At 37.5% G+C, this 25,256-nt stretch overlaps 1 protein-coding gene across 2 annotated transcripts in view; it reads left to right on the forward strand.

Annotated features, from left to right (window-relative positions):
* The first annotated feature begins 1,739 nt into the window (after positions 1-1,739).
* RBBP6 (RB binding protein 6, ubiquitin ligase) overlaps positions 1,740-25,256 on the forward strand; it is a 33,203-nt gene continuing 9,686 nt past the window's right edge. The window contains exons 1-11 of one of the 2 annotated variants that reach the window (XM_054533657.1): positions 1,740-1,855; positions 2,823-3,003; positions 8,369-8,468; positions 11,223-11,259; positions 15,798-15,842; positions 17,898-17,986; positions 18,105-18,201; positions 18,592-18,731; positions 21,784-21,956; positions 23,902-24,005; positions 24,123-24,460. In XM_054533657.1, the coding sequence (XP_054389632.1) occupies positions 2,838-3,003; positions 8,369-8,468; positions 11,223-11,259; positions 15,798-15,842; positions 17,898-17,986; positions 18,105-18,201; positions 18,592-18,731; positions 21,784-21,956; positions 23,902-24,005; positions 24,123-24,460 (1,289 nt within the window). In that variant the 5' untranslated portion in view covers positions 1,740-1,855; positions 2,823-2,837. Of the gene's footprint in view, positions 3,004-8,368; positions 8,469-11,222; positions 11,260-15,797; positions 15,843-17,897; positions 17,987-18,104; positions 18,202-18,591; positions 18,732-21,783; positions 21,957-23,901; positions 24,006-24,122; positions 24,461-25,256 lie in introns of both variants that reach the window. The other variant, XM_024233466.3, reaches the window with a different exon arrangement.

Genomic DNA, 25,256 nt, shown 5'->3' on the forward strand with positions numbered 1-25,256 from the left:
ATGCTGGTGTGCAGTTTTCTCGTCGAGTTTTTCTCTCGCTAGAGACAGCCCTCGCCCTTTCATTCATACAGAGGCTTTTAAGAAAAAGCAACCAACCTGAAGAGGACCTGGCAGCAATACGTTTTTGTTGAGTTAACAAAGAGGTAAAAGTGGAAGAAACTTGTTATATATGAAAAGTACTGATGTGTGTGGTTGAGTTAAATTGTAATGGTGTCTCTAGCGCTGCCCTTGACTACGGCCAAAATTTTATTGCCACGACATCTCTACGGATCACGTAAAAATGTATCCAGTTATTCAGCACGTATTTATTGAGCACCTACTATGTTCTAAGAGCTGAGGATACAGCAAAAACAAATATAGAGATAAGATCCCTATTGTCAGCTGAAGGTAGGGGTTGGGGGAGTTAGATAATTAAAAAGTAAATGTATAACTGTCAACTATCTGCAAGTGCTAGGAAGAAAAGACTAAAGGGATAGAGAAAGATCGCCATCTTATTTTAAAAAGATGGCCTTAGGAAGGCTTTTCTGGCAGGATGATGATTAATTTTAAATCAAGTTCAGTAAGAATTTGGAGTGTGCTTGCAGGAAGTCCCTGGGAAACTCTGCTACTTCTTGGCTATAGGATCTTATTCTCAGTTGCCTACATTCACTGAGCCTAGCCTGTAAAATTCAGAGAGGATGAGGAACATGGATTGTAAACGATAATGACTATCGTTTATGAATGTAATTTTATTATATTATGATTTTTTCTGAATGTAATAACGTCCCTGTGCCCAAAGGAAAAAAAAAATTCAAATCTACTGAGGGGGTTCTTGTTACTGTTCCTGGCATTTGCGCTTAGGAATGGAATTGGGACCCTGCCACTGAGCAGGCATCCCCTTCTGCAAATTCAGAAAGTACATGATTGCTAGCTTCAGTTCCATCATCTATAAATCGGAAATAATGTCATGTTGACCACGTAGGGTTTTTGTTGTTAAATTGACATTTATTGAGCTACAGCTATTAATATTTCGGTGCATTGAGCCATGTCAAGGCACCGGCATGGTCTTAGACTATGGATTTATGTGCATTTATTTAATCCATAACAACCAAGTAAACCAAGTACTATTTTTAATGGCATTTTACAGCCAAGGAGACCCAGGCACAGAGGGGTTAAATCTAGAGCCCCACATCTAGGGATCCAACCCAGACAACGTGGCTGCTGAGCCTGGCAATGTTATTATGCGATCAGCCCTGTGCCTAGCACATAGTAAGAGCTCAATAAATCTGTATGGTGCTAGTGGCTGTTATCAGTTCTTGGCAGCGGCTGCTCCACGATTTCCACTTGTGAAGAGTAAAAGGTAGCCAGTTTATTGGAAGCAGCAACTAGGGAGCGCTTGCATAGCAACCACAGTTTTCTGCTTAGCAACCATAATGCTCACTTAAATTGGGAGGCTTAGAGGAGCTGACAGGGCCTGTGGGGAAGGGGGAGTTAGCCGGCCACCCCTAGGCAAGCCATTTTGCAGGGGAAACTGCACGCAGCCCCAGCAAGGCGAGCTCTCCCCACCGAGCCTCCCTGTGAGCCGGTCCTCCTGACGCGCAACCCCCCTCCCTTTTGAAGCAGATGGTTCCTCCTGTTATCCCTGCTCTTTCAGTTTCCGCGCTCTGGAGTCACAAAGCGCGGGGTCACGTGGGCGGGCCGTGCGCTTTGTGACGACAGCCGCCCCGCCTCTCGGCCCGCCTATCCGCGCACGCCAGCCCCGCCTCGCGCGCGCCGCCCGTGCAATCCCTGCTTAAGAGACCCCGCAGTGGGGCGCTCGTCCGAAGCCAGGCCGCGTCCGCCATAGTGCCTGGCTTGGAGGTGTCGCCGCCACTCGGTGAGGGCCCCCGAGCGGCAAGGGGGCAACACAAAAAGGGAGCCGGAGAAGCCCTAGCCGCTGCCCGGCAGCTTGCGGGCGTGTTCTCGCGGTTCCGGGCCTCAAGGCGACGGAAACGAAAGGCGAGCGAAGCGCGGAGGATCCGGCGAGAGGAAGCGTCAGGGAGCCTCGGCGGTGTCCCCGGGGTCCGCCGAAGCCACCCGGCCGCCGGCTGGGGCCCGGGGTGGTGAGGAAGTGCTCCGAGGCCTCGCCGAGGCCTAGCGCCGGCTTTGTGTCCGAGGCGGCGGCGGCGGCGGGAGGAGGCGGAGCCGGGGGCGGCCTACGGGAAGGCCTCTCCTCCGCCGACCGCGCGTTTTCGGCCTAGGCCGCGGGGCCGTTCGTGGCCTCCGGGGAGCAGGCGCCAGGGGTTTGTGTGCGGTGGGGGCCTGGGCCTGGGGAAGCTGACGCCGGTCGTCCGGAAGCCAGGAGGAGGCGTGAGGCCGCTCGTGGACTCCGGGCCTAGGCCCTCTCCCCTCAACCTTCTCCCGGGGCCTGGGTCACCCCAATCCACGGAGAGAGAGACCCGCCGGGAGGTGCGGCCGCGCTATGGACCCCTGACCCTGTGGGGTCGCTCGGACTCTTAACGTGTGGACTGACCGCTACTGACTGCACCGCCTACCCCCCCGTCTCTGCCGGCCCCTTAGCATGAGCGAGGGGGAACCAGCCGGGTGACATTGTGCCCGTTGGCGGATTCTCGATTTTCCCTCTTCCCCGTCCTCGTCCTCCTCCTCCCCATGAAGTGATTCTGAGTATCGGGGGTTCTCTGGATTATTGTTCTGACGAACCCCTGCTTGTGGTTGGGGGGTATTTAATCTGAGGCTTTAGGGTCCTTCGGTGTCTTTGAGTGTTTTGTGTGTACATATTTTGCTCTTAAAGTTTATAAATATACGTATATTGAGAGTGTCCACGTCTCCTCGCTGAACCTTAGGAATCCCTTGGCACCATGTCCTGTGTGCATTATAAATTTTCCTCTAAACTCAACTATGACACCGTCACCTTTGATGGGCTCCATATCTCCCTCTGCGACTTAAAGAAGCAGATTATGGGGAGAGAGAAGCTGAAAGCTGCCGACTGCGACCTGCAGATCACCAATGCGCAGACGAAAGAAGGTAAGGGCCGCTTGGTCTTAAGATACTTAGTGGCTGGAGAGAGATACTAGCTAGAAGGTGCTTGGCAGGAAGCTAACCGCCATTATGTCTCTAGTGGGACTGTTCGTTCTAGTACTTTGGATACAACTTTCATTGATAGCCAAGGTTTGCAGCAGCTGGCCTTAGAGTTTCACTGGTTTATTTTATTTCTGCATACTTGGGTCATCTGTAACAGGCTAACCCAAAACGTGGAAGCCTGATTATTATTCTCGCTGTTTTTTAAAATGAGGGAGGGAGGAGAGGGCGATAGCTGTCTAGACTGTTTGAGTGCTTGTCTTAGGGCGTTTTCTAACTTATTTTCCATCAGGAGGGCAGGAGAGCCTGTGCAAGGCTTGTTTGTTCAATCAGAAAAAAAAAAAAAAAACTTAAAATTTTCTAACCTAACAAAGTTAAGGAGTTTGATGGCAAATTTTATGTCCTGCCTTCCTCCCTCCCCGCATTTATTTATTTGGAGTTGCTTGCCTGTGTTGTGGAGAAGGGATCTGAACTTTAATATTTTTGAGGATTTAATCAGTATTGGAATTGTTTTTGGATCTTGAAATGTTCTGATGTCACCGCTCTTGTCTTGTGTGTCAATTCCAGAATTAGTAATACGGCAATTAAGTAGTTAAACTCTTAGTTGATTACATTCTCTTAAGATGTATCAATTCGGTGAAGATCAAAAGTACTGATTTTTTTTAAAGTCGTAGTTGCTAGATTTTACATGACTGTTGATACTAAGGTACTGGAAAATAGGCTGCTACCATAGAGTACAAATAAGCCACTGATAAGAATTGTTAGATTCTTTCTCCTTTTCAAAAGTGTTTGATAATATTGGGAACTTAACAGTAGATAAATGTGACAAGCAGTCTTTCCTGACTGAACTTGTTTTGGTTTCTTTTTCTCAGATCAGTAATGCTGATGTGTATTTTTTTTTAGCAGTTCGGTGTTCTAAAAGTTACTGATGGGATGAGAAGAAGTGAAGTTACAATTAGGTTAGGGTATTTTTTTAGTCACTAAATTTTTATCACACTTAAGGTGTGACATGAATTCTTTTAGTTGAAATGGGAGGTCCCCCACCTCCAGCTTGTAGTTTAGGTAGAGTAAATCTTGTCATGTAGAAGACCAGTTTTCCATTTACAATGCAGGCCTAAGTACAATTGTATTAGGTTAAGGAACAGCAGTGCTGGCATATCGTGACTCAAAAATATTAAGGAAGAATTTATTTGCTCAAATGATATTATGTGAAAATACTGTCTGCTTCCCCACCTTTTAAAAACAAGTGCCATATCCTTTGATAATTGGAGCTATGTGTAATCCTCTGCCTAAGGAGAGGAAAAACTGGTGGTGGTCATGAACAGTTGAGAAATAGCTTTATTTAAGTGCCTCACAAGCATCCCTTAACTACAACAGTCACATTTCACAGAACAGATGGGTTTATAAGAAGTTTGGGCCATCTTGATATATTGAGTATTTATGAATGAGAGGAGAGACAATATGAATGGAATTAAAGGATATTAAGGCAATTTTAATCGTCATTTATTCAGGTTTCATATTTTACTAGAGTATTACACAAATGAATCATTAGGGCTAGGCGTTATCCATCTTTTTGACCGAACAATTGAATGCAACTTTTTTTTTTTTTTTTTTTTCCCTGAAACAGAGTCTCACTCTGTCACCCAGGCTGGAGTGCAGTGGCACCATCTCAGCTCACTGCAACCTCCACCTCCCTGGTTTGAGCGATTCTCATGCCTCAGCCTCCCAAGTAGCTGGGACTACAGGCATGCACCACTACACCCAGCTAATTTTTGTATTTTTAGTAGAGACAGGGTTTTGTCTTGCTGGCCAGGCTGGTCTCGAACTCTTGGCCTCAAGTGATCCACTCACCTGGGTCTCCCAAAGTGCTGGATTACAGGCATGTGAATGCAGCTTTAGACTGTGTAAGTTATAGTTGTAAGAATCCTGTCCAGAAATTTAAGGGTTTTGTGACTTTGTGTAACCAATTTTTTTTTCCTGGTCCAGGAAATAAATGATACGTAATTCAAACCCAGAAAGCCAGGAATGTGTTTTTGCCCAGCACATTTTCTTTTTTATATTTATGTGAACTGCCCTTTATTGGAGAAAGCTTTGATGTTCGGTTTGTTAAGAAAAGGGAGCTTTGAGGGAGAAAATGTGTATTTTTTATGCAGTCCTCAAATTAAGAGAGAAAGAGATATTGATGGTAGCTACTTAACTAGTTTTATGGGAAATGGTATCCAGTGTCACAAGGCAGTTGAGTAGAATGCCATTTGGTTTTAGCACTGATATTCAACATATTTACTAAAGAAAACTATGGTAATCTTTTTACCGTAGTTAAGGTCCAGTTTCTTAATTTCATTCTTATAATTTTAAAATCCCTAATCTGCCATGTTTCTATAAAACATTTCCTTACAGTTTTGGAACTCTGTCCATGTTTAGGTCCCTTAAATCTTTTTTTTTTTTTTTTTTTTGGAGACACATCCTCACAGGCAAGGGTATAATGGCACAATTTTGGCTCACTGCAGCTTCAACCTACCAGGCTCAGGTGATCCTCCCACCTCAGCCTCCCAGGTAGCTGGGACTACAGCCACACACCACCATGCCCGGCTAATTTATTGTAATTTTTTTTTTTTTTTTTTGGTAGAGATGGGGGTTTTGCCATGTTGCCCAGGCTGGTCTCCTGAGCCCAAGTGTTCTCTTTCCTTGGCCTCCCAAAGTGCTGGGATTATAGGCTTGAGCCACTGTGCCCGGCCTAGGACCCTTAAATCTTGATAAGACTAAAATGCTTGGGTCAGAATTCCATGGATTTAAGACAAGAATCCTGCTTGTTTCTAGACTATATTTCAAAATGAATCTCAAGTAATCTTTGTTATATATGAGAAACTTTTCTACTTTTCTGCACACCGACCCCTAAAAAACAAAACATCCTTCGTTCTGAAATTAAAGTGTGAGAGGTTTGGAAGCTGAATATGAAGTGTTTATATATGACCCTTATTATCTTTCTTACTCTCCATTTCTCGGATTCATTCTGTTTTTCATTTCATCCATGCCTTTCATGTCTGGGGTCAAAAAAACTGGCAAGCAGAAAGGGTCTTTTGAAGCCAACAGACTGCTTGTTAAGGAGGTATTTTAAATGAAATACCCCCCCAAAGTGTCTTTATTACCCCTAGAAAGATACTTTGAGGGGTAAGAAATCATTGTAATTCAGGTATTTAAAAAGTCAGTTAGAACATCTGTTTTGAAGGGCATTGAGGCACCTTTTAGTTTGACACAGTAGGGTGCTAATCAAATTAATAAGCTGTCTTGGAAAGCTCTTGTGAGTGCATTGAGTTGTTACATATTCAGAAACTTCCTGTCAGGTGTTTGACACTAAGTTTTATTTCTAGAATTAACTTTTAAAAAAATCTAGTCACCCCATGCTCTCAGTTTTTCTGACTCAAAGCTTCCTTGGAATTTGGGACTATCATGAACTGTCCAAGATAAAGATTATAGTCCTACATTGGCAAGCCTAAATCTAGGAAATTGCCTACCTCTAATTGAATACCTGTGAGATAGCGCCTTCTACTTGAAGTATATAGAAAATAACCCTTGCCTGAACAATTTCATTTATAACAAGGAATACTATTAGCGTTATGACTAAAAATAATTAATATACATTAAAAGCCGAATATGCCTACATATGTGGTAAGCGTAATAATCGGAAGAACAGAGATAGTCACTTTGTGCAGAGTAACTTTTAAGTGAAGCAAGTAAACTTAATGACAATAAAAAGGCCTGGTTGTGTGATTAAAGGAGATGGATACATTTTTGCATCTCTAGGTAATTTTTCTTTTTGGTAATTTTACACATTCTTTCTTTAGCAAATCTTTTTACCATAGTTAAGGTCCATCTTCTTAATTTCATTCTTATAAAAGTATTGCAAATAGCCCAAGGAGTATAAAAATAGGATCCATTCATCTCCCTCTTGGTTTTCCCAGAAGGTGACATCACTGTTTATCTGGTGACTGAAGCCAGGAACCCAGGGATTCCTCTGTCCTGATTCCTCTTTCTCCTTCATCTCCCCCATATTCAGTCCATCAGCAAGCTTTGTCAGTCCTACCTGAAAACATTCTGTCTTTATTTCTCTCTCACATCATAACACAGGTCATCATTATCTCTACCTGGATTTTTTAGCAGCCTGGTTATTAGTCCCCTGGTTTCTACTCTTGTTCTCCTACAGTTCGTGCTCCACATTGATACCACAGTAGTCTTTTTTTGAGACGGAGTCTCGCTCTGTCACCAGGCTGGAGTGCAATGGCGCGATCTCGGTTCACTGCAACCTCTGCCTCCCAGGTTCATGCCATTCTGCTGCCTCAGCCTCCCGAGTAGCTGGGACTACAGGCGCCCACCACCACGCCTTCCTAATTTTTTTGTATTTTTAGTAGAGATGCGGTTTCACCGTGTTAGCCAGGATGGTCTTGATCTCCTGACCTCGTGATCCGCTCCCCTCGGCCTCCCAAAATGGTGGGATTACAGGTGTGAGCCTCCACGCCTGGCCAGTAGTCTTTTTTTCTTTAACAAAAAGCAAATAATCACTTTGCTTAAAATCCTTCAGTGTCTTCCTGTTGCACTTCAAAACAAAATATAAATCAGTGTATGGTCTATACTTTTCTGTCATTCTTCTCTTTTATTTTCTTAGGCTCTTCAAGCCGTTTCGTGTCATTTTTCCACGTGCTTTTTTTATCCTCTGCCTGAAATAGTCCTCAACCAGTTTTTTTCCCGTATCTGGCTGGGTTCTCAGTCTTTTAAGTATCCAGTAGAAGTTCCTCCAAGGGGCTTTCTTGGAATCAACATTCTATCTGAAGTTGTATTCCACTATTCATTCCTTATTAGAAAACCATTTTCTCTTTATTCATAACGTCATAGTTTAATTTTTAGTCTGTCTTCCTGAGTAATAATTTCTGTGAGTGCAGGGATTATAATACTCAACTAATGTTCAGGGACTAGGAGAGACAGAATATCTTCATTCTGAATAACAGCTTTTTCTCCATTCACATGCTCAGCATTTCGGACTAAACTAAAGAATGACAGTGTTACTGAGATTTGGAGTTCCACAAAAGTAGAAGTGCTAGAGCCAAGAACCTGCTGATGATATTTGTTGTCCTTTGAAAAGAAGCCCTCTTAGGGCTTTGGATGTTTGTTCTGACAATATCAGTAATCTAGTTGCAAGGAACTTGTAGTTATTATATTTAAGTTCATTTCCCATGAAATTTATATTTGAAGTTTTCTAATTCTTGGGTACTCACCCAAATCCCCAAATGGAAATACGATTCTGTCTTTTTATTTACAGAATATACTGATGATAATGCTCTGATTCCTAAGAATTCGTCTGTAATTGTTAGAAGAATTCCTATTGGAGGTGTTAAATCTACAAGCAAGACATATGTTATGTAAGTATCAAATCTCATGTATTTCTCAAAATAGACTTGTTTTTTAGTTTTTTTAATTTTGTGAGAAAAAACTATATTTTAGAACTGAACTCATTACTTTAACCTTAATGAATACATCTTCTCAAGACTGTGAGGATAGTGGGTTTCCTTGGTCGTTTGTTTTTGATTTCCTCCCCCAGTTAAATTGACTTAGCCTGTGGTGAGAGGGCCATTATTAGGAAAAATTTTTCTCCATATATATGGCCAGTATTTACAAATACAAGAAAGTGATATTCAAATTATTTCTGTGCCTTTCTTTGACCACTTTTTTTTTGTGGGGGTTCCTTCAGTTTTCTTCACCACAAAAATTTAGCGTTGTAGACATTGGTCCTAAATATTTTGACAGCATCAAGAGTATTCAGTAATGCTAACATGTACTCTTTATCAATAAGGGGCTTTGGCTGAGAGGCATAAAGTATATAGGATTTATAATCATAGGCACTGAAATCAGGCTTAGATTTGACTCCATTTACTGCTTCATACCAGTTGTGTGACTTTGGACCTTGGGTAAGTCTCTGTGCCTCAGATTCCTCAAAAATAAAAGGGACGTGAGTACTTAACTCTAAAGGGTTGTAAGAATTAAATAGTGTCTGGCACATGCTAAATGCACATTATTGGAGTAGGAAGAGAGCAGTCTCACAACTAGTCTGGAGCTGATATTCATTAACCTGGGACAGGATTAAAACCTTATATCCTTAACTTTCTCTGCTTTCTTGCAATTTCAGTAGTGATAGCAGAACTATAATATGTGAAAAGGGCAGCAACATAGGTTATTTAAAGAGTAGTGATTTTCACTTAGAATTAGGTAGTATTGTTTGAAATTGGAACAAATTATTTTGAGTCAATGAAAAATTCTAGAATTTGCCAGTGCTAGGAAATGGAAAGTGTTCTTGAAATTAAGGTAAAAATAAAGTCATTTCTTGGAGCTTTACCTCATGTGGGCAAGTATTCTAAGATTTTTCTCATTAGTTTGTTGTAAAGTTATATTCCATATCTTAACACTTAGAGGTCCTTTTGTGCAGTATCTTCCATATAGTAGCTAGTTTAAAAAGCTGAATACTTTCCTTGTTGTAATTGCCAAGTGAACTTTTAATGGTGTGTGTTCTTAACGTTAAATGATTCTAAGAATTATATATGTGTGTATATATGTGTGTGTATATAAATATATATATATTTTAAAAAATATATATATATATATATTTTTTTTAAATATATATATATATATATTTTTTTTTTTCCCTGAGATGGAGTCTCACTCTGTTGCCCAGGCTGGAGTGCAGTGGCGCAATCTTGGCTCACTGCAGCCTCCGGGCTCAAGCGATTCTCCTGCCTCAGCCTCCCAAGTAGCCAGGATTACAGGTGCCCACCACCAAGCCTGGCTAATTTTTGTATTTTTAGTAGAGACTGGGTTTCACTATGTTGGCCCGGCTGGTTTCAAACTCCTGACCTCAGGTGATCCACCTGTCTTGGCCTCCCAAAGTACTGAGATTACAGGCGTGAGCCACCACACCCAGCCTAAAAATTATAAATTTATGGGGAGAATTAATTCCTACAATCCAGTGTGAAATTTTACTTTAATTTACCAAGTGCTTTTTAAAAAATGGCAAACATATTTTCTGTAGATTTTTTGATAGAAACTCTTAAGAATTATTTGAAGTACATGGCAAAATAAGTTGCCTCTTACACACAGAATTATATGTTAATATACAATATATAGGATTCTGTTTGTAATAAATTTGCCTCATAAAACGCATCTCAGTTTTTTTTTTTTTTGAGCAAATACTAGAAAATCAAAGCTCAGTTTTTTTAAATCTCAAATTCCAAATTATACACACACCTAGAAACTCCTGTTAGATGCTAACATTTCGCTATAGTCAAGATACCTTAAACTTTAAGCATTAAAAGGCTATAATCTAGCAACTCAACTCCTTCCCCTTTCCTGTGTGGATTAAAATAATTTCTTTTGGGATTTATGTTTTTTAAACATCAAATTGTCCAGTTCTACACAGCCATTTAAGTCAGTTCTTTTAACTAAAATACTCTGATTATATTGTGTTTTTCTGGGAGTGAGAATTTTTGTTCAATTTTTTTTTTTTTTTCCTTTTTTTAAGAGATGGGGTCACTGTGTTACAGCCCAGGCTAGTCTCAAACTCTTGGGCTCAAGTGATCCTCTCACCTTGGCCTCTTGTTCACTCCTTGATTGTTGTTTTGAGACATTTGAAAAATGAAAATAGCTATCATCCTGGCCCTCCAGATTTGAAAATTAGTTTTGGGAGCACAGCAATGTCTCAGGGATCCAAATTACAAATGTTAACAACAGTGGTCTTCCTGATGTGTGAAAATTTATGCATTCAGAAACTGGGAAATTATATAATTTAAATTTTTCAGTTTATTAAGAATAAACTACGTTTCTAAACAAAAATCCCTATACTGCCTTTCGGAAAACATTTGTTTTAAGTGGCAAGGTACACCTATTTTCGAATTCCCTAGTATGAAATTTTTTTTCAAACCACAAATCTGTCTTAAAACTGCTCAAAGGTGGTAAAGATTAATCAGAGTAATTTATTCCTTCAGAAATTGGCTGTTGTTAAATATTTATACCAAAGGAAAATTAGGTTCCTAAAAATGTATTATTGAAGATAATGTGTTAAAATTTATTAGCACAAAAATTCATAAATAGCTAATGTTAATTTTTGTTTTTATTTTGTGTTTTAGAAGTCGAACTGAACCAGCGATGGCAACTACAAAAGCAGTATGTAAAAACACAATCTCACACTTTTTCTACACATTGCTTTTACCTTTATAATGTAGCAGTGAAGTAAATCATTTTAGAACTTAATATCCAACTGATCATAGTACATATTGTAAATAAAATGTATTTTGATGACAGCTCAGTTGAATATGGATATATGTGGCATCACTTGCACACTTATTTTGTAGAAATGGGTAATTTGTGCCCGTAACACTGTTTCATATTAAATATGATAGCATTCTCCCTGTATGACATTGTGTTGTACAGTTAATGTATGATCCTTTTTAGACCGTTTAGGTTTTACACTAAGGAACATGATGACATGTTCTACATTTGTCTGTCTATAGTTAGTATTTTGTATGTATGTACAGGCTGTTGTGTGCTTTTTGTTTCTTGCAATAAAAAATGTTTGGAGTGTATATTTTGCCATTTTCACGTTGTATCACTTAGTTTTTGTTAGTTTTTTTTTTTTCCTGCCTGATTTATGGCTTCCAAAAACGCATTAGCAACATGCAAAAAAAGTTTGATGCTTTCTCCAAGTTCAAACACATCATAGAAAAGAGCTTTCCAGAGACCATTGATGCAGCTTTATTATTTAGTCTTGCTTTATTTGGCATTTTGAGCTCCTTCTTTTGTTTACATCTGTACTATAAAGTGAAACCTGAACCTGGGGCCCCCTATGAATATATAACTGTCTTAGTGATTTTGAGTTTATATAAATTGATTATATTGTTTTCAAAGTTTAATGAGATCTTCCACTTCTATCTAGTTAGTGCAGATGTCCAAATTAAAATATTTCCCTCTTATACTAAAATGCTGCGTTAATTTTAGGCCATTGAAAGCTGTACCTTATCAGAGGTAACTCCCCTTAACCAGGATAACTGGTCTGAAGAAAGTTAAGCTTAATTTTTGTAATCACAGATTAACTTAATTTGTGATACCATTTTAACTTTGAGCTCTTAAGTAAAAAGTAGCAGCATTCCTAAGTTGTGGGGTGAAGCATCTGTTTCGTAACACAGGTCTTATCATAATTGGGTTCTGTAAATGTAATGGTTCTCTAAACATTTTAATGCCCAGGCTTGATATTGTACACAATGCAAGATGTCTAAAATCTTCATTTAGAATTCAAGGGTATTGCTTGCTATTTCACATTATATACTTTTTAAATACTATTGCTCTTTGTATATGAGGCATTTCACTAACCTTGGATCATTGGATCTTAAACATGATAATATAGAATATCTGAACATTGGACTTGTTCTTTAGAGTATATGGCCTTTAGTTCTTGTGGAACTAAATACAGTGATTCTAAGATCTAAAGTCTTAGTGTTTGGGGTTTTTTTTCCTCTTTTTGGATATGGGGTTTTTTTTTTTGTTTTTGTTTTTGTTTTTAAGCATAATGCTGTAAAAACTGTCCAAGCTTATGTTTTGCTGGTGATTGGTTTAAAACTGATTTTTATGTATCCAAATGCTAGCATAAATTAGATTGACTATCCTGGTGACTGTAGTAGTTAATGTAACACATTTTGTATAAAGTACAGTTTATATAGTATTTAAACTAATTCAGATGAAGTTTTATTTCTTGAAAACAGTTATTTCCTTTTTGTTTATTAGCATGTGTATAAACACAAATCACATGTTCATAAATAAAGTTAACATTCTTTTAGCCTTGTGTGTTCCGGCATGTCTGTATTACATTTATAAGAAGCAGTTTATTTAAGCTTATTTAGGTTTCTCTTTTCTTTTCTTTTCTTTTTTTTTAATACTTTAAAAGTGGCTTTAATTTTTAGGTAGAATTATCTGAAATAGAGATACTAGATACCTTGTTGTCCCCATCATTTATTTGCTTGGGGTACATTTGCTGGCATTTAGGATGAGAATATATTCATCAAGCATAATTAGTGCCCATCTTAGGCGATTTAGAGTCACGTGGATTGTACACATTCACAAAAGCAAAGTAAATAGAGGCGCTAAGCCAAATTTTTCTTATCCCGATTAGTAAAGTAAATGTATAGTTTTGGTAATGGAAGCGAACTCTAATCAAGGATGGATGGCTGTTTCCATATTTCCCAGTCTTGTTTTTAGTCATCCATCCATGTTGATACCCCAAAGCTGGATGTTCTTCTTGCTAACTAAATATCAGAGTTGCATTTTATAGGATTCTTTAACTTCAAAAAGCTAGTATAATTGGCATAAAAGATTTTAGATCCTTGTTCCCCAAAACAAGACCCCTAATTAGGTACAGGGAGGTGGTTTAATTTTAATGTCTACAGTCTGCATCAGTCAGTTTTGTGAGGACTTTAAGTGGCAGATTTTTTTTACCATTAGTATCTTACCAAGGGTCACTATTTTTATTGATGTTTAGTAATACAAATTCCTAATCATTTTTAAACCATTCTTTGTCAACATTTTTTGCTCATTTCTTAACACCTTGCTATATGTAGAAAACATTTGCTTGCTTTTCTAAATCTGAGGTAAATTTGACTTCTTTGTGGACTATAAGATATTTAGGGGCAATAGTGATTATTTGGTGGTAAAAAGGTGATTTAGGTGCAGTTGCATATCTAAAACCACTTCAAAGTCAATAAATACGTAATACTAATAAGTTGGCAGAAAGCTTAAAAGCACACAAAAGCCCAGCATAAAAACAAAAAGGATACTATATCTTAAGTGTTAGGAGTGGGAAGATTTTTTTTTTATTCTTAAGTTTTTTAGTTCCAGTGGTAAGAAAGTTAATATAATTGATTTCTTTCCGAGGAAATCATCGGTATTTATATTCTATTCTAGATAGTAATGGGCAATTTTTAAAGACTATTTGTTTTATTGGTTAGAAATGTAGTCTAGATGGTGGTTGACAGCAATTTGTCTAGTCCTTGTTACTTAAATAACTCCTAGTTGGTATAAAATCTTTAAAATAGATTGAGTAGGTCAGAACTTATTTTAGATAAAAAGAGATATGTATTATTTATAGGTTTTTTTCTACTTACCACTTGAGATTAGTTCTTAAAGGAAAAAAATACTTTAAAGCTGGACAAAAATGATAACCCATTGGCAAATTATGTAGTTATGCATTAAGTTATGGGGTTAGTGCATCATGAACTCTTTTATAGTCAGTTCCTTAATGTGGAGCAAAGAACCTTTTGTCTGAATAAACATCCCAGTAATAGCCATCAAACTAACTTTTAAAACCCTAAGATATTTGTGAGATGTATCTTATATTTAGCCAACGTTATTTTTTATTTACATTTATTGAATCCCTGCTGTTTGGGCATTGGCTAAGAACTTCATATTGAGACTGGTTACATTTGTCTTTGGGGCTCTTAAGTCATGTTGCTTTTATTTTAAAACTTTTGGTTCTCTGGAACATAGAATACCTGATGAAGACTTTTTTCTTTGATCCAGACATCTTGTTACATTTCTCCATTTTAAATGAAGAGTTCTGACCTTACAACATGTTAACTAAGCAACCCGCTTACTACATAGGAAGCTGTAGGGAAATCATATCTTCAGGATTGTTTGCTAAAGATTTTTTTAAAAAATGATATTAAAATCATTTCAGAGGATCAAATGAAAAAAACTAGTGTTCAATTTAAAATACGTTTTTATTTTTATTTTATTTTGAAAGAGAAATGTTTTATTCCTCTTTCACAGAACAGTTTATGAAGGTGGCTCTCTCCTGATTCCATACATCTTTTACACAAAGATGCCTCTTCAAATATGCCCAGTTATCTCCCCCACTTCAGTGTTGGAGAATTGGCAGTTAGTGAGTGGGGCAGAATGCTTAAGACTCATTAAAATACATTTTTTAAAGCCCTCTTATATCCTTTATATGTACACTTGCTCTGTGTGATTAAATTAACTTTCTTCAAATATTACAGTCCATCATAATAAGTGACAGCTCTGTTGGCCTTCTTAGGGTGCCGTTGTTTTCCCTTTTTTTGACTTAACATCTTTGCCCTGATAAAGCTGTGGTTTCTTTGACAAGAAGCTATTCTTACTCTTTGTATGAGAGAATAAACAAACTTACTCAGACTGAAGAGTATGTTTTCAAAAATAAAAGAAGTAGCAATTACATGGGAGCTGTTATTTATTAAAGCAATTATCTGAGCCCTTAAATGGCTGTTTGTTTTTACAATGTTGTATAATGGCCTTACAGAAAAATTAGATTTCTTATTCTCTCTTCCAGTGTACATTGTCTTGATTATTGTCACATTTAGAGACCATAGAGAGACATGGGACTCCTAGTATTCCGTCAACACTCTGAACAGATTTTCTGTGTGATACATTTTTTTCCCCATTTTTTCATTTTAATTGAGTCCCCTCTTCCTCCCCTCCAACTGATAGCTTTTTATAACTATGTGAAATATCTAGAGAAGAATGAAGTAGGCCGAGCTACATTTTCAAGCTTAACATAACATTCTTTAGAAAACTAAGAAAATGCCCAATATTTCAACATTAAGTGTCAATAGGGGCTAAATGATCACTTTAAGATGTTTTCAGTTTGGAACTTGAATGTGTGTTTAATTTTTTGTGAACAGATTGATGACTCTTCCGCGTCTATTTCTCTGGCCCAGCTTACAAAGGTATATATATATTCTTGAAAATATAAGTTTTTTTCTAACATCATATTTTTTTATGTGGAACGGTTTTTTAAGAGGGGTTGGGGGAGGATATATTTTGCAAAAGCATTGTACATATTATTACTATCCTGTAAAGAGTAGTTGCTGTTTTGAGAAGATAGGGGAATACTTTGTCAGCCTCAGCGTATTGGAGTATTGTTCATCTTCAAGACAGAAGAAACACTTGAAGCTACACTTAATTATTTTTTTTTTCCCTCATACATTTTGTTTAATTATACATTGGAAACTAACAAGGTTCTGGAGGAATTTCCTGGTTTTGGCTATAAATTATGTGGACCTTTTTTAAGCAGCCAAAACAGAAGATTTCCTTTACACGGACGATTGCATGGTTATTTCTTGAGTATTTGACTTGATCCCATGAAGGTCAATATTTTAAATGTGATGCAGTTGTTTCTTTATGCTATAGACTTGTAGTCTGTCTGCATTAGAAAAAGTTTTGAACAACCTAATTTGTTTGAACACAGACTACATGAATTGTGTAAGTGTGTAAAGCTGTTTGCAGGAATATACCAATGTGTATGTTTGGCAGAGGGGCAAATTGTTACCTCCTGAATCACTGTATATGCCATGTTTTGCGATAAGATTGCTTGCATTTTCTGCTCAACAATGTGTATCTTCTGTTTGGGAAAGCACTAGTGATGGATTACTTTTTAAAGCAATACATTTAGCTTGCAAATTGTGCCTTTAAAAAAAAAAATAGGCAGACTTTTGAGGGCCAAGAAGGAAGCTATACAGTTTTCCAAAAATCCTTTTTCCCTGCTATCAGAAATGTGAAACCAAATTTAGCAACCAAGATTAATGAAAAGATGGGTTTTCCATTAGTGCTGTCCCTATCTTGTTCTTGGCTTTGTTATGTCCTTTCCCCTAGACTGTATCCCAACAAAATGTCCTAGTAACAAATTGCTTTTTAAGCTCCTGTTCTGGGAAAACTAAGCATTAAAATTGATTATTCTAAAACATAAAGTGGACTAAAGCCATCCTATTTTATAATTTTCTAATGCAAAGTGGTTTAGTATAGAGTTAACACTTAGAAGTTTATAGTTTACTGTTTTTATTCTTATGTACTGTAAGGACCATATTTGAGTTTTTGGTCTATTCCTACCATTGTTTCTTTGTGGGGAGGAGTTGGGGAGGTTTGGGGGATTGGTTTTTTTTTTGTTTGTTTTTTTAAACTACAGGTATTTGTAAAACAATGTTTGGGTTCAAACAAATTAGTTGTTAAACATCTGTAATCCAGTTTTCTGTAAATGTTGCTGTTGTTCTAAGCTCTGTTAATGTTAAGCATTCTTTGTATATAAAATTACAATAAAATGTTAAAACTGGTTGCTTGTTTTGTGGATGAATGTAAAGACAAACCCCAATGAATGGCTGATATGAGTGCTAAATGCCTGAAGATTCAACTTACTAGAAATCACTCCCTTAGACCCTGCTTATATCTAGACCTTGTATATCATACGTCAAAGATGAAATTCAAAAACTTATCTGAAGAGTTTGATTTAAAATTATAATGCTCAATGCACATCTTTTGCACTTGATTTGAAACTAACATCACTACCTAAAGAGCCTTCTACTTCTAATATCTGCTACATAATATGTTCAGTCATTCTACCCCCATCCGTACCTCCACATTGTAAGTATAAATTACAGTCTTAATGCTCTGACACTTGAATTATTTTTGAAACATCAAGTGTTTCTATTCTAACTTAATATCAGTCTTTAACTTGTAGAAAAGTAGTATGCAAGTCTTAATGTAAGGTACAAACAGGGTCTAAGGTTTGAGTGCCCCCAGAATGACTTTCTTCAGCCTTGCAGACACCCAAACATCATGTAATTACCTAAGGAATTCCCAAGTGCCTCTTCCAGGTTATACGTGTAAATAGCTGTTTTTATGCAAGGTTAGTTAGATACTGCTCTTTACAGGATGAGTGGTGTTGTCTTTGGCTGTGTGGTCTTAAATGTGTTTCTAATGTGTGTGTCAAATAATTACCTGTTAAACAGACTGCCAATCTGGCTGAAGCCAATGCTTCTGAAGAAGATAAAATTAAAGCAATGATGTCGCAATCTGGCCATGAATACGACCCAATCAAGTAAGTTCATAAATATTTTATACTAATAGGAACTTTTGGGGTGGGTTTTCCCCCCCAATCAAAAGCACTATTTTTTCAAAGTCCTCGTATACATGTAATTTTTTTTTCCCTGTTTTAGTTACATGAAGAAACCTCTAGGTCCACCACCTCCATCTTACACGTGTTTCCGTTGTGGTAAACCTGGACATTATATTAAGAATTGCCCAACAAATGGGGTAAGTTCAAAGCAGAAACTATGGTATACCTTACTTTTTTTCCTTTGGAATTGTTTCTTAGCTATCTTATTTTTCTTGGTCAATACTGCCTTCTATAGACAATGGCAAATGAGCATGGTCTCTGGAGCCAAATTTGCCAGGCTTCAAATCTTGGTTCTGCCACTTAGCTGAGTTTAGGCAAGTTACTTGATCTCTATAAGCCTGTTTTTTCTTCTCTAAAATGGAGATAAAATAGTACGTACTTCACATAGCAGGTACAAGGATTAAATGAGATCACATATGTAAAGCACTACAAATAATATAGTAAGCACTGTATAACATTAGCTAGTTTATTAAATAAAAGTAACTGCTTTTTCTCTTCCTCCTCCTCTTCCTTTTTCCTCTGAATAGGATAAAAACTTTGAATCTGGTCCTAGGATTAAAAAGAGCACTGGAATTCCCAGAAGTTTCATGATGGAAGTGAAAGATCCTAATATGAAAGGTGCAATGCTTACCAACACTGGAAAATATGCAATACCAACTATAGATGCGTAAGTATGCAAATTAGGTATGACCTGTGGAGACTCCAGTCAGTCCCAGGGTATAGTGTTTTAATCTTGGGCTTGTAACTTTGCTACTTGGATTCCTTGAGAACTTTGTGTACCAAGGCCGTTAGTCGCTACATCTTGCATTTCTGTGAGGCTGCAGTCTGCTCCATTTAAAGCAAATTTAAAATGGATTTGGGGATTTTTTGTTATCAGTGAGTGCCACTTCCCTTGTAGTCTTCTAATTTTTTCTTTTTCTGTCATTCCCTGCTTTCTTCCTCATTCACATACATACTCCCACATAATCTTATTATATATGCTACTTGCATTTTTAAGTGAACAAAACAGATTGTAATCATTTTGAGAAACAGGAGGCTTAAGAATAAAAGCTCTGCATGATGTTAAGGCAAATTTAAGTGTCAGGCATAAATGAAATACTGAAGTAGCTTGAATAAGTTTAGATATGCCATGTGAGTCTTAAGATTCTCAAGTAAGGTTTATTTTATAAACCACTAGTTCAGATCAACTATAGCTCTATAAAACACCTTAATGCCTTTTTTTTTTTTTTTTTTTTTGAGACCGAGTCTCGCTCTGTCCCTTAGGCTGAAGTGCAGTGGCACAATCTTGGCTCACTGCAAGCTCCACCTCCCGGGTTCACACCATTTTCCTGCCTCAGCCTCCCGAGTAGCTGGGACTACAGGTGCCCACCACCACGCCTAGCTAACTTTTTGTATTTTTTTTAGTAGAGACTGAGTTTCACCGTGTTAACCTGACCTTGTGATCCACCCGCCTCGGCCTCTCAAAGTGCTGGGATTACAGGCGTGAGCCACCACGTCTTAATGCCCATTTTTAATGTGTATTCAGATTTTATATTATGAACCAGTTTTTAATGAAATGGACAGATATGCAAATTCAGTGGCAGGGTTAACTAGATAACCTCCCATTTTATCTGCTTTATTTTATTAATGTAGTCAATTACTTTTTTGATTACCTTCAACAGTTGTGAACTCACATATTATACAACACAATATTAAGTGTTCTTTGGACTGTCGTTTTGTAACTTTGTTGAGCGTAAGAATTTCCTACAAAAGTGTGTTAAAAGACTGGCCAGGTAGAGTGACCTTGGACAAAAAAAAAAAGATCCTGGTTGCTCTGCCCCTGATTTTGATTTAGAAGTTATGTGATAAGACCCTGATTCTACATTTTTAACAGGTTGTCCAGGAGATTGTGAAGTTAGGAGATCCTCAGGGCATCAATTTACAGAATAGGTGTTCATGTTCTCAGTGAAAAAAAATATATATATAAGAACAGTTTTCCTCAGCTTCATGCTACAAATATTGTTGAAGTGTAGTGTAGTGAGCAGGTGGGGATGATGATGAAAATAGCTATGCCATAGAATGATATTGAAAAGATCTTGTGTTTTTGAATATGTACTTTAGCAAATAGTGTTTTCGTTCACAGATAAGAATGTTTTCCTAAACTCCCAACCCTGCTCACTTCCTCAACTTCACCCCCATCTATTTTTTATCAGTCACCATCCTGTGTTTTTGTGGTTCATCATTGAACAGTCTGTTGTTATGCTGTTTCTAATTCAGAGACATTTCATAGATGTTTCCAAACAACTTTAGCGTGAAATTGATTATTTTTAGACACAATTAAGAGCAGACCGCTTCATCTATATTATGTAAAATTTTTAAATAAAAAATTGTGTTGGAAAAATTAATATCACCTGTAAACCCTAATAATTAACTTCATTGCTTTTGAATGCTGAAATACAAATGCCCAATTGTGCCAGACACACAGCAAATACTGGGGAAAGATGGGAATCTAAATATTTTAAATGAAACTTTCACCCTCTTCACTAACACCACTGATAAGCAACTCAGACTCTTCTTCTGTTTCTTTTTCTATCCTCTGTTCTCCTCTTTTTTCTTTTTTTTTTTTTTTTTTTCTTTTTTCTCTCTTTTGGGCAGTGGGAGACTCCTCTTTCACAAATTGGGAACAATGGGGCATAAGCAAATTGATACTTATTTCTGGAATCGTGGTGATGTCTATGGAGCAACTGCAACACAAATAACACACCTAAGGTACCCTACTCTGTACAGCCGAGATTCTTTCATTTTCAGCATTGAGATAAACACACTCTGTTCCTGAATGAAATAGAAAGGGTTTCTCTAGGGATTCCTGTGTTTTGCAAATTTGCCTGATTACAGAGAAGATGGGGGTGTAGAAGCAGTGGTGACAAGTCTGAGAATAGCTATTTTTATTTTTTAATACTATATTTAATGCCCAACATTTCTGCAAAATGCATTTCTACAAAAAAACTGGACCTAGAATGTCTAATGAGGTGTTACTTTACATTTTTGTAACACAGATTTTGATCATTTAAGTCACTAATGCTTCTTAATTGACTATAAATTGATTAACCTCTCTTAAAATACTAATAAGTAGATCATGGGTTTCGGTATCTCATTTTATTAATTATTTGTGTGGTAATGACATAATATTTCCCTTGAACTATCTTTCCTTAATTGTATAATGTCAGTACTAATTTTAATTTCCCATCTTGTGGCATTTACTCCAATACCTTCACAGGTTTGAGAGACTTTTGGGATATGGAGAAGGGGAGATTTTTTGGGATTTTTAATTTTCATTTTCATTTTTATTTTTTTCAAGGAACTTGATAGAGTAGGAAAAATTGTGATTATGGTGTTGTCTAAATTCAAGTCTTGTCTTTGTCACTTAAATAGAACTTTATGGCACAGAACATTTTGCTTTATTTCTGGCCCTCAGTTCTTAAGAGTTACGGATTCTAAAATCCTTTTATTGTTTTTATAGCATTTCTTTGCTTCTTTTTGTTATGCTTGTTTAGACTTTTGTGTCTTTGTTTAGGGTGAGGTTGTACATAATTACTCCCTTATTTTAGAAGATATGGTGCTTGTCTAAACTAATTCGGCATTGTGCTGAATTATGTGTTCCCATTATGTTATAGTAGAACATGTAGCATGAGTACTCTGCCTTCTTAACAGTGGTAAAACATGAAAACTTTCTTTTACAGAGAAGCATATGCAATTGGGAAGAAAGAGAAACCTCCATTCTTACCAGAGGAGCCATCTTCTTCCTCAGAAGAAGATGATCCTATCCCAGATGAATTGTTGTGTCTCATCTGCAAGGATATCATGACTGATGCTGTTGTGATTCCCTGCTGTGGAAACAGTTACTGTGATGAATGTAAGAAATGCTGAACTTGGAAGATGTATATTTTAGAATATTTGTATTTACTTGGAACGGCTCTTCCCAACCTATATATTTTAATAATAAAATAAATGATGACAAGTGTTGATCAATGAGCATTAAGTAATGAGAAGTCTGTTTTTCTTGCTGTATCTTTTTTAAACAATAACTTCTTTGTCCTTTTAAATTCTGGAATTGACCACCTTCTGTACCTTCGTCAGGGTGACTATACTGAGGTGTTTTTCTTAATATAGACTTTTTGTTTCCTGTATGTTTTAAGTGGTATCCAGAATGTTAAAACTTTTTTGGGCCTTAGATAATTCTGGAAATATTTTTTAGTGGTATCTAAATCCTTTTCCTGGATTGTGAATAGCTTATCCTAATATTTCTAAGTGTATTAAGACCTGATTCCTGTAGACAGTATTTTTTTTTTTTTTTGCGGCGGTGTCTCGCTGTCTCCCAGGCTGGAGTGCAGTGGTGTAATCTCAACTCACTGCAAGCTCTGCCTTCTGGGTTCACACCATTCTGCCTCAGCCTCCCAAGTAGCTGGGACTACAGGCGCCCGCCACCATGCCCGGCAAATTTTTTGTATTTTTAGTAGAGACGGGGTTTCACCGTGTTAGCCAGGATGGTCTCGATCTCCTGACCTCGTGATCTGCCCACCTCGGCCTCTGCAAGTGCTGGGATTACAGGCATGAGCCACCGTGCCCGACCTCTGTAGACATATTTATTACCCAGCATTTACCATGCAGTTGTGACTTTTTAAATCACTTATATTAGCACTTAGTTGTTTCCTGCCACTTATCCTAAGTTTGTGCCTTCTTACACAGAAGAAATCAGTGTTACCTGAAAATTTGCTCAAGCCTGCTCTGGCCTTTTTCATTTTTAAAGGTAGTTTTGAAATATACAGTCCTCATATACATGGTTCTGCATCTGCAGATTCAAAACCACAGATCATAAATATTGGGGGGGGGGGCAAGAAAACGTAAAAAATAATAGTAAAGACTAATACAGATTTTAAAATAAGAGTATAACAACTATTTACATAGCATTTATATGGCGGCAGGTATTACAAGCAATCTAGAGATTATTTAAAGTATACTGGAGGATGTACATAGTATTATATGCAAATACTATGCCTTTGGGGCAGTTGAGAGACTTGGGCATCTACAGACGTTATCTTCAGAAGGTCCTGGAACCCATCCCCTTTGCATACCTGTAAATCTTTATTTTTTGACCTCTTCAGTGAAGACCAAGGTCAAGAAGAGGTTGCTAAAGACTTGTTTCAGATTATATCTTAGATTTAACATACCACTTGATATTACTGGAGTTTTACTACATTGAAGCTTAATCTTCATATATGTAATTTAGTGTTGCTCCCATGTACTGTGCTGTAGGTCTCTCATTTCCTTGCCTGAATGAAAACCCCAAGTTAGCCATGTATAATTTTTGTCTTTCTAGACTATCTTATATTTCTCTTTTGTTTTCTACAATATTCCAATTACTAGCTAAACAAAGAATAGTCTTTGAGAAAGAGTGCTTTTGCTCTCAATTCAGACATTTGTTTAAATGTGTCCTTTGTTAAAAAAAAAAAAAAAAGATGGGGTGGGGGATCCTTGCTAGTTTGCCCCAGGCTGGCCTTGAACTTCTAGGCTCAAGTGATTCTCCTGTCTCAGCGTCCCCAGGAGCAGGGATTACAGGCACATGCCAGCGCACCCAGCTGTGACTTCTTTTTAGCGTAGCATAGGTCATATAGAAAAGAGCAGAGGAGTACTGTAAGATGGGAGATTTTACTTAAGTTTCTTAATCTAAGAAATGATTAGCACAACATGCTTGGAAAAACAGTAATGTAACTGAACAAATGTGAACCATCCTTTTAATTCATTTCATAAACACTGAGTTCCTACTGTGCTTTTATTAATATTTGAAATCTTATACATAGGTATAAGAACAGCACTCCTGGAATCAGATGAACATACATGTCCAACGTGTCATCAGAATGATGTTTCTCCTGATGCTTTAATTGCCAATAAATTTTTACGACAGGTAACTATCTTTGTATCCATTTTATGAAAAAATTCTTTTTAATCTTTAACTGATTTAACTGTACTTCAGTGAATACTACATAACATTTTTCTGCATTATTATGCTTGGTATCTGTAGGCTGTTAATAACTTCAAAAATGAAACTGGCTATACAAAAAGACTACGAAAACAGTTACCTCCTCCACCACCCCCAATACCACCTCCGAGACCACTGATTCAGAGGAACCTACAACCTCTGATGAGATCTCCAATATCAAGACAACAAGATCCTCTTATGATTCCAGTGACATCTTCATCAACTCACCCAGCTCCGTCTATATCTTCATTAACTTCTAATCAGTCTTCCTTGGCCCCTCCTGTGTCTGGAAATCCATCTTCTGCTCCAGCTCCTGTACCTGATATAACTGCAACAGTGTCCATATCAGTTCATTCAGAAAAATCAGATGGACCTTTTCGGTAAGCCTGTGTATTTTTCACTGTTAGAAACCAAATGAGGTCAATGATGTAGTGTTTTGTTGTTGGTTATCACTTTAACAGCTTTCTTAGTGGACCACTGTGCCCAGTAATGTGGGATGACTTGTAAGAAATGACGTAGTCTTATTGGGGGAAGAGGAAAACAAAGGTGATTGATTTGGCAAATGAGGATTAAGCATCCTGAGGTCAAATACTACACAGGTTGCCAACCAGCCCCTATTAAACGTTGAATGTTCCATATACCATAACAGCTCTGAACTTAACAGAGGTGGGAGAATTCACTTGTGATCATAATGATAGTTTTGGATAGGAGTAGTTTTGAGTAGAACTAAGAACAGTTTAGATAGGTAGAGAAGAGGGGGTAAAAACACAGGTAAGTAGAGAAGTCAGGAATAGTGATTGTTTTGGAGCATAATTATTATGTAGGAGAATAGTGAAAACTCACAGCCTACCACTTCAGAAATGAGACTTTTGTCCATGTAGTTTAATGTCTCATAAATTCTTTAAAAAAAAAAAAAAAAAAGGTGTAAGAGGCCCATTTCAGACACACTGAAGCAAAAACTTCAGGATGAGACCTTTACATTTACATTTAAGAAATTCCACTGATCTGGTGGAATTTATTTGGTTGATAGTGGAAATAGGCCCAGAGAGTTCTATGGCTGACCCAAGATTATCCTTTCAGTTTAGTGGTAGAACTAGAGCTAAAACTTAACTCCTAATCCTAGAGGGATTTTTGTCTTCATAGGCCACACTTTGATTTTCTTTAAGTTTTACTATT

The sequence above is a fragment of the Pongo abelii genome, chromosome 18 (genome assembly GCF_028885655.2).
Source record: "Pongo abelii isolate AG06213 chromosome 18, NHGRI_mPonAbe1-v2.0_pri, whole genome shotgun sequence".
Lineage (NCBI taxonomy): Eukaryota > Metazoa > Chordata > Mammalia > Primates > Hominidae > Pongo > Pongo abelii.